The sequence below is a fragment of the Elephantulus edwardii genome, unplaced genomic scaffold (assembly GCF_000299155.1).
Source record: "Elephantulus edwardii isolate Elephantulus edwardi_28Jun2011 unplaced genomic scaffold, EleEdw1.0 scaffold00010, whole genome shotgun sequence".
In the NCBI taxonomy this organism is placed as follows: Eukaryota; Metazoa; Chordata; class Mammalia; order Macroscelidea; family Macroscelididae; genus Elephantulus; species Elephantulus edwardii.
The window spans coordinates 24,387,277-24,397,749 of record NW_006399760.1 but is presented as its reverse complement, the minus strand read 5'-3'; the positions used below and the strand labels follow the sequence as shown (position 1 = coordinate 24,397,749).

General features: G+C 38.1%; 1 protein-coding gene across 1 annotated transcript in view; it reads right to left on the bottom strand.

Moving 5' to 3' along the window:
* The window catches only part of ARL6IP6 (ADP-ribosylation-like factor 6 interacting protein 6), a 58,577-nt gene that overhangs the window by 12,196 nt on the left and 35,908 nt on the right, over positions 1-10,473 (bottom strand). Inside the window, exon 3 of the mRNA XM_006880776.1 lies at positions 2,550-2,682. Coding sequence (XP_006880838.1) covers positions 2,550-2,682 — 133 coding nt within the window. The remainder of the gene's footprint in view (positions 1-2,549; positions 2,683-10,473) is intronic.

The window sequence follows — 10,473 nt, the reverse complement described above, 5'->3', positions numbered from 1 at the left end:
TGCCAAGAGTGTTGACTGTGGAGCCGAGCAAACTGAAGCTGTGAACACTCTCAATCTCTTCGTCATCCATCCTGATGCTGCCAATTGGTCCAGTGGCACACAATAGCAAGCACAAATTTTATTATGTTAATTCTACTATGCTCAAGTCAGTTTAGATTACTGATAAATCATCATCCATCACAGAAAAAAAGATAAATACTAGCAAGTATATAATCTGTTTCAAATACAGAAAGTTAATACTATCTATCTATCTATCTATCTATCTATTTATTTTTGTGTGAGTGTACCGTCAAATCAAATCTGACTGGTACAGGAGGAGAGAAAGTTAATACTTTTAAAAGCACACTGCAACTGAATGAAATGGAGCCAACAGGTTGAAAAAATGCATTTATAAGGAAAAAAAGATAAAATTTATGTGATGTGGACTTGTTATGTGCCGTCGAGTCGGTACCCTATGTACAACAGCCCTAAACCTTCCTCTAGCCTGTGTCAATCTCACCATCTGACACACCTACCCCAATTACCCCAGTCCACCTCATAGAGGGTTTTCCTCTCCTGCGCTTTCCCTCCCAAGTATGATGTCCTTCTCCAAAGACTGGTCCCTCTCCTTGAAACATGTCCAAAGTATGTCAGACAAAGATTCAAAATCCTTGCCTCCATGGAGCAGCCTAGTTTAACCCTCTCCTGGACGAACCTGTTTGTTTTCTTAGCAGTACATGGTATATTCAATATTCTTCTCCAACACAACCAAAAGGCATTAATTATCTTTTTATCATCCCTAGTCATTGTCCAGCTCTCTGACGCATAGCAAGTGATTGCAAAGCCCATGGCCTGATCAGGTGCACCTTAGTCTCCAGAGTGACACCATTTCTCTTCAGTACTTTGGAGAGGTCTCTGACAGCAGACTTTCCCATCGCAATATATCTTTTAATTTCCTGGCTGCTGGTACCAAGAGTGTTGACTGTAGAGCCAAGCAGACTGAAGCTATTAACAATCTCAATCTCTTCACCATCCATCCTAATGCTGCCAACTGGCTCAGTGGTGAGAATCTTTGTCTTCTTGATATCGAGCCTCAATCCATATTGAAGGCTGCATTCCTTGACCCTCTGCAGCAAGTGCTTCAGGTCCTCCTCAGTTTCAGCAAGCAGGGTTGTGTCATCTGCATAAGGCAGATTGTTGATGAGCCTCCTGCCAATCCTGATGTCACACTTCTCCTTATACAGACCAGCCTCCTGGATAATCTGTTCTGCATACAGGTTGAAAAGGTATGGAAATAGGACACATCTTTGGCATATACCCTTCCCAATTTTGAACCATGCAGTGTTTCCTTGTTCTGTTCTGATGACTGCCTCCTGTTCCAAGTATAGGTTTCTCAGTAGCACAATCAAGTGTTCTGGGATTCCCATTCTTAGAATCAGCCACAGTTTGTTGTGATCCACACAGTGAAACACCTTTGCATAATCAATGAAACAGAGATAGACAGTCCTCTGGTACTCCCTGCTTTCAGCCAACATCCATCTAACATTAGCTACAATATCCCTAATACCATGACCCCTTCTAAGCCCAGCCTACACTTTTGGCAGTTCTTTGCTGATGTACTGTCCCAGTCATTTTTGGATAAACGACTAAATGACGTGGACTAGAGCTGATAATACTACTGTTACTAAACGACTGTAATCCTACAGTAGTATCTAAATCTTTAACATTATTTTTCTAGTATCCTCATGCACTCATTCCATTCACTGGAGGAATAAGCTCTTAAGTATACTTATTTGGAAATTTCTATTTAAAACCTACATTTTGCTTGTACAAATAAAATGATTTCCAGTACTGGTTACTAAATTTTCTGAAAGTTCTTGAATGCGAAAACACAAACTAAAGAAAGTTAGAACTATTCCACTACAGAAAGCAACTAATCTGGCCTACACATAAAAAATTGAAAACCATATATGCTTGTTATTTCTTACAGAAATTTTAAATCCTGAGGAAAAAGCCTATCTATTAATTTGTTATAAATCTGATCATTGATGTGTAAGTGTAATAAAACATTCAAACTGCTGACATTAACTTTTCTTAATGTCATAAATAAGTTTTACATGAAATTACATCCTGAAAGGACAAATCCTCATCAAAGCTCCTCAGTTCCTAGGTCATTTCTAACTTAATTCTTTCAAAAACAGCACTGCATTCATTATTCAGATGTTGTTGTTATTATTATCTAGATGATTGGTAGATTGGTTGACATGTGCCATTGAGTCCGAAGCAAGCCGAAGCAAGCCACAGCTGACCCTCCAGAGGGTTTTCGGAGACAGTTAATCATGTGCAGGAGACTGCCCATCCTTCTGTTATTATCTAGACAGGTGTATATATTCTGTATCCATTCAGGTTTACATCAGAGACTGAAAAACACTGTTATTTATGCCTCACATATTAATTAATGACTAGAGATTTAACATCTTACCTCACAAAGATGCAGCCTTATAAAATAATTTTTAATATATAAAACATAAATAAAATGGGTTAAAAAAAGGAAAGACAAAAATACGTACTTGAACCTCGCAGGTGAAAGAGGAGTAGGAGGAAACATTCCTGGTTCAAAAGAATCAAAATATGTCACTGTCCAGGAAAAGCTGCAACAGGAGAATTCAGCCGTTAAGGATATTATAAGCAGAGTCCAGAAACCTTAACAGGAAAGAAAAGGAGAGAAATTTGAATTATTTACACCAAAACCATTTAAGTGAAACCATTATCTTGAAACTCAATCATATGCATCTCTGTTCTTCTGAATTAAAAAGAATTGATATTATAGTAAGACTTGAGTTTAGTACAAACTAAGACATGTAGAAATGTAGTGTACTAAAAGCTCACTAGAAGTTAAAGAATTTCATATTTTAATATGTAGAAAACAATACAAAATCATTTAAGGGCATAATTCTAAATTTCACTTTTATAAAATTCAGCTATAGAAAAATGTTTAAAACACCTCAATGTTAAAATTGATGGTTTGACTTTTTCCATTAAACTTTATGAAATATACTTTGCTATCTTTTATTTAGTATTGCCTTCTTTTTTTAATTTTTATTTTCTTATTTTGTGTGTGTCTGTACTATCAAATCAGATCTGACTTATACAGGAGGAGATTGCCCCTCCTTCTCCGGCAGAGCATCTGGTGGATTTGAACCGCCTATCTCTGGGACTGCAGTGCAGCTTCTTGCCACTAGGCCACCAGAGCTCCCCTTAGTATTGCCTTCTTTAATTTCATTTTTGACATATGAATCCATTCTGGAGCACCTCCTCTTTGTAGCTTTCTTAAAAAGAAAAACCTCAACTAATTCTTTACCCTTGCTCAATGTATGTATAAAAGTTAATGTCCCAATTACAAATGAGCTGGATCCTAGGTTTGTAGCCAGTCTGGAGTAGAATTTTCCAACAAAAGTCAAGTCAAAATCATGGCACTATAGTGAACAGGGAAAAAAGACCTCACAAGCAGAAGAATAAACATGATGACAAGGTTAGGAGTCATCAAATTTATTTCTACTCAGAGCAGTTAGTTGATCTGAATCACCAGACACAGCCTTTTGATTAGCAGTGCCAAGACGAGGCCATCAGGAGCTAGTAGGCCACTTCAAGCCATCAATCTATTAGCAGCCAACTACTTAAACAACCACTGTGCCATCATGGCTCTTTTAACACAAAATATCAAAGAGTAGAGTATTTTTTAGAGACTATTTCAATCACTGAGCTTTAGTCGTATCTCCTTAGGATAATAAAGAGAGTAAACTGTTCTAATGATACTCCATGGCTATAAATGGTTACTGTTAAGACTTAGAATACTGATAATTAAGTGGCCAACTCCCTTAATTTCAATAAAGAATACTACTTCATTTTGATGCCAAGTTTTCAAAATTTTTTATAACTTAATTCACTTATTCATTCAATAGAACATATGGGGAGCTATTTTGTGTGCTATTACATTCTTGTTACTATCTTTTGTATGGATAGAGTGGTGAACAAAACCAAGAAGATAACTATATTCATAAAATAACACTAATGTGACCGAGAGATACAACATGTAAGCAAATGAATAAAGAACTACAGACTGTAATAACAAGCTTTGAAGAAATAAAATGTTGTTTTATAAGGTGGTTATATCAGAACTTAGATTGAGAGGTAGATGGGCAAGTTTCAGGTGATGCAGGATCTTATACCATGAGGTTGTTATCGTAAGGTGATGGTGTTAGGTGTTACTTGAAAACAACTCACAGCAACGCTCTGAATAGATCGGAATCCTGTCCTATCCTGTGCCATTCTCATCATCTCTGACACACTTGAGCCAATGCAGAAGTCACTGTGTGTCAATCTAGCTCACTGAGGGTCTTTCCCACTTTCACTAATCCTTCTCCTTTCAAAGCATGATGTCCTTTTCCAAGGAATATCCAATCTTAGCAACAAGTTCAAAATGTGTGAAGCGAAGCTTTGCCATCCTTGCTTCCAAAGAGCATTTTGGCTGCACTTTCCCCAAAATATGTTTGTTCTTTTGACAGTTCAGTACTCTTCTCCAACACTACAACTCAAAGGTGTCAATTATTCTCTCATCTTTATTCACCATCCATCTTCAGAGGCAGAGTGATTAAAAAGACCATGGCCTGAATCAGGTGCACCTTAAGTCTTCAAACTGACGATACTCCTCAGTACTTGAAGAGGTCCCTGACAGCGAACTTACCCAATGCAGTTAAATCTCCTGATTTTCTAACTGCTGGTACCAAGTGTATTGACAATGGATCCAAGTGAGATTAAATCGTTGACAATTTCAATCTTTTCTCGATCTGTCATGATGTTGCATATCACTCCAGTGCTGAGTAGTTTTGTCTTATGCTGAAAAGCAATCTATATTGAAGGCCAAGCATTTAAAGTCCTCCTTTCAGCAGCCAAGGTTTATAATATGTGTAACACATGTTGAATGTTCCTCTGACCCTGGTGCCACATTTTTCTTCACAGCGTGTGAGTTCATGAATGCTTTGCTCACCATAGACTGAATAGGTTGGAGAAAGGATAAATCTTGTAATATTTACCTTTCCTGGATTTTAAACCATGCAGTATTCCACTGCTCTCTGTTCAAAGTTTCTTGACCTAGATACCGTGTTTGTATGAGCCTAATTAAGTATTCTGCGATCCCTAATCTTCTGAATGTTAGCCATAGTTTAAGATTTATGCAGTCAAATGCATGTTGTTGTTGTTATGTGCTGTCAGTCAATAAAACACTGATAATCCTCTGGTATTCTGCTTTCATCCAGGATCCATCTGATAACACTAATGATATTCTTAGTGCCACAACCTCTCTAAATCCAGCTTGAACTTCTGGCAGTTCTCTGTTAATGTTCTAGCTATTTTGGTGATCTTCACTACTATTTCACTTATGTGATCTTAATGGTATTGCTTAAAAATATCCATATTCTTTTGGATCACTTTTCTTAGAAATGTGAACAAATATGGATTTCTTCCAGTCTGATGGCCAAACAGCTGTCCTTCAAATTTCCTGCATATACTGAGGATCATGTCCAGGGCTGCAGCTGGTAATTGAAACATGTCAAATGGCATTCCCTTTGATTCTTAGCTCCTTATTGTTTGCCAGTACCTTCAAGGAAGTTCCAACTTCTTCCATCATTACCATTGGCTCCTGTTCATATGGTACTTGCTGGAATTTTTCAGTGTCAACCAATTCTTTCTGAGTGATTCTGTGTATTCTTTTCACCTTCTTTTGATGCTTCCCGGATCATCTTGCCAATACCTATCTATCAGTACTGAAACTCATTTGGTTCTTTCAACTACAGAAACAATTTCCATGTTTTACATATTTTCTTACATTGGTGAGTTAGTTTTTCTCTCACTGTGCCATCTAATTTGTTGTTTGTGTGTGTGTATATACATACATATATATAGCATACATGTGCATATATATACACACATATACATATTATATATATTACTCATTTATGCATGTTAATATTTCCTCCAAACATCTCTGTAAGTTTAGTTATCAATTATAATTTTACCATGTTTCCAGATGACTTCTCAACAGTTCATTTCCCACTGGCGAGAATAACTGAAAGCAATTCAGTTCGTTGATGATTCAGTTCATAATCTCTCTTGATGACCCTTCACCTTTTCCAAGAAAATGCCTTTTCCAAGGACTGGATACTCTTAACATATGCCTAAACTATTTGAGATTAAGTTTCACCATCCTTGCCATAAGGAGCACCCTCATTACACTTCCTCCAAGACAGACTTGTTCTTTTGGAAGTCAATGAGATATTCAGCATTCTTTACTAATTGAAAATATCAATTCTTCTTCTGTTATCCTTATCCATAGTTTAACTTTCAGATGGATCAGAAATAATGGAAAATATCCCAACTTGGTTCAGGCACACCTTAGTCTTTAAAGCTGAGCATCTAAAGGAAGATAGGCCAGGGAAGGGGTTGTTTATTACTTCCGAAATAACATGTCTTCAAATACCCTATTAGGCTAGCAGATATGACAACCGAGGCAGAGCCCTTGTATTGGGAAATGCAAAGGAAAAGGAACAGTTGCAAGCAGACACTGCTGTTTAAAATGTAGAATGTGATAAGTATGAATTTAGGAAAATAGGACATTGTTTATGAAGAAGTGAAATCCATAAATATTGACATACTTGGCATTCGAGAAATGAGATAGCCATGGATCATTTTAATTCAGACAACCACATGATTTACTATGCAGGACATGAAAAGGTGAGAAGAAATGTCATATTCATAGTCAAAAAGACCATTTCTAGATCAATCTTGCAATATCGTGTTGTGAGTGACAATATCCATACAGTTACAAGGCAGACCTATCTATTAATACCACTGTCATGCAAATATATGCACCAACTAGAGCCAAAGAGGAGGAAATGGAGGATTTCTACAAATTTTTGCAGTTGGAAAGCGACTGAATATGCAACCAAGATGCATTAATAATAATGAGTGACTGGAATGCAAAAGTTGGGAACCAGGAAGAATGATCAGTAGTCAGAAAACTTCATCTTGGTGACAGAAATATGGCTGGTAATAGAATAATAGAATTTTGGTCAATCAATACTTTATTTATTGCAAATACTTCTTAAGAAACACAGTGACTGTACACATGGACCTCGCCTGATCATCTACACAAAAATCAGATTGATTACATCTGTGGAAAGAATTTTTGAGGAAGCTCAATATCAGCTGTAATAACTAGGCCAGGTGCTGACTGTGGAACAGATCATCAAGGTCTCATTTGAAAGCTGATGTTAAAAAAAATACAAATCCACAAGAACCAAAATTTGTCACTGAGTCTGTCTCACTTGAGAACAGGTTTCAGACCTTGAACACTAATGAAGGAAGACCTGATGAGCTATGGAAGGACATCAAGAACTATAATCTTGAAAAATACAAAAGATCATTAAAAAGATAAAGGAAGCAGAAAAGATCAAAATGAAGGTCAGATGACACTGAATATTGCACAAGAATGCCAAAAAGTCAAAGCGAAGGGGGGAAAAATCGAGAAATTAAGGAGCTAAACAGAATATCCCAACAAGCAGTTTGTAAAGACAAAGCTAAGTATTATGATGAAATGTGCAAAGAGCTGGAGTCAGAAAAATCTAAAAGGATCAACTTGCTCAGCATTTCTTTTAAAAAATGCTTTCTTCTTGTTGTACACCGTCGAATCAGATCCGACTGGCACAGAGGAGACTGCCCCTCCTTCTTCAGAGGAGCATGCACCTACGGGATTGTAGCACAGCTTGCCACTATGCCACAAGAACTCCCTTCAGCATCTTTTTTATTTTAAATTAATTTCAATGAACATTTACAGAGGTTTTAGATTTCCATTCATTCATTGTTGCACTTTTCTCCCCACCCATCCCTCCCCCAACCCGTTCGCTCTTCTTGAAAAACAAAAGAAAAAACACCTTCATTCGTATACAGGCCCCCACCCCCCCCCCCCGAGTATACTCCACTCTGCAACCCTCATTCTGAACTCTTATGATAATCATAATGCCCTAAAATATATTGCTTTTAAACTGTTCTCTCACTCATCTGTTTCAATGCAGTATACTTAATTTATCCAGTTTTTCTCAGTCTTACCCCCACCCTGATGTCAGCCTCATTCTGCAACAGTGACACCAGAGTATCTGTCCTTTTGTGACTGAGATATTTCACTCAGCATAATGTCCTCCAGTGTCACCCATTTTGAATATTGCATGAGTTGCTTCTTTTTCAATACAGCGTAGTATTCTGTTGTGTGAATATACTACAGCTTCTCTATCCATTCGTTTGTTGATGGGCCCTTGGGTTTTTTCCAACTCCTTGCTATTGTGAACAAAGCCGCAATAAACATGGGTGTACATATATCTGCTTGGATGTTAGTTATGGTCTCTTTAGGGTATATTTCCAGTAGTGGAATTGCTAGGTCAAATGGTATCTCTATTTGCTGAAGAAACTGAAGAACAAATTCAAGACTCCAGAACACTTGATTGTGCTAATGTGAAACGTATACTTGGACCAGGAGGCAGTTGTCAGTACAGAGCAAGGAAACAGTGCATGGTTCAAAATTGGGAAGGGTGTACGCCAGGGCTGTATTCTGTCTCCATACCTTTCTAATATTTATGCAGAACAGGTTATTGGGAGGCTGGGCTCTATGAGGAGAAATGTGGCATCAGGACTGGAGGAAGAATCATTAACAAGCTGTGTTATGCAGATGACACAACCTTACTTGCTGAAACTGAAGAGGACCTGAAGGACTTGCTGTGGAAGGTCAGGGACTGCAGTCTTCAGTATGAATTAAGACTTAACATCAAGAAAACAAAGATTCTCACTACTGGGCCAACTGGCAGCACCACGATGAATGGAGAAGAGATTGAGATTGTTCACAGCTTTAGTTTGCTTGGATCCACAGGCAACACTCTTGGCACCAGCAACCAGGAAATTAAAAGATGTATTGTGATGGGAAAGTCTGTGGTTAGAGACCTCTCTAAAGTGCTGAAGTGCAAAGATGTCAGTCTGGAGACTAAGGTGAGCCTGATATATTCCATGGTCTTTGCAATCACTTGATATGCATTGGAAAGCTGGACAATGATGAGGGAAGATAAAAGGAGAATTGATGCCTTTGAGCTGTGGGGTTAGAGAAGAGTATTGATTGCTAAGGAAATGAACAGGTTTGTCTTGGAGAGGGTGAAGCCATGCTGTTCCTTAGAGGCAAGGATTCTGAAGCTTCATCTGACATACTTTAGATATGCTGCAAGGAGAGACCAATCCTTGCAGAGGGACATCATGCTTGGGAGGGTGGAGGGACAGCACAGGAGAGGAAGACCCTTGATGAGATGGATTGATTCAGTGACTGGGGTAATAAAGGAGGCAGGTGTGTTGGAGATAGTTAGATTGGCACAGGATAGGGCAGAGTTTAGGGCTGTTGTACATAGGGTTGCTATGAGTTGCAGGCGACTCAACAGCACATAACAACAACAACAGTTGCACTACTTAAAAGATGCTATAGACAGAATACTGAATGATCCAGGAAGCATCAAAAGAAGACGGAAGGAGTACATAGAATCACTATACCAAAAATAATTAACACAGAAGAATTTCATGAAACACCTTATGATAAAGATAAAATGGTGCTAAAGGAGAAGTTTGAGCTGCTTTGAAGGAATTGGCAAAAAACGAAGCCCCAGGAACTGATGGCATATCAATTGAGATAGTTCAGCAAATGCTGTACTGAACATGCTCACCAAGTTGTACCAAGAAATCTCACGCACAACTCACTGCAAACTGACTAGAAGAAATCCATATTTACTCGCATTTCAAAAGAGGTGATTCAACAGAATCCAACAGAATGTGGAAATTATCAAACACTATCATATGCAAACAAAGTCATGCTGAAGATTGTAAAACATATGACCAAAACAGTAGAGCAGATTGAGAACTACCAAAAACACAAACTGGGTTTAGAAGAGGCTGTGGTCTTTGTTCACAATAGCAAAGACTTGGAAACAACCGAAGTGCCCATCAACAAACGAATGGATAGATAAGCTATGGTATATTCACACAATGGAATACTACGCTGCATTGAAAAACAAGAAACTCAGGCAATATTCAAAATGGGTGACCCTGGAGGACATTATTCTCAGTGAAATATCTGTCACAAAAGGACAAATACTGCATAGTGCCACTGTTGTAGAACAAGAGTGACATCAGGGTTGGGGTGAGACTGGGAAAATCGGATAAATTATGTAGACTGCACTGAAACAGATGAGGGAGATAATAGTTTAAAAGTAATATATGATTGGGTATTATGGTCATGACAAGAGTCCAGAATGAAGGCTGCATAGTGGAGTGTACTGGGGGTGGGGGGGAGAGGGGATTGTATACCAATGAAAGAATTTTTCTTTTCTTTTTCAAAGAGAAGAGTGAACTGTG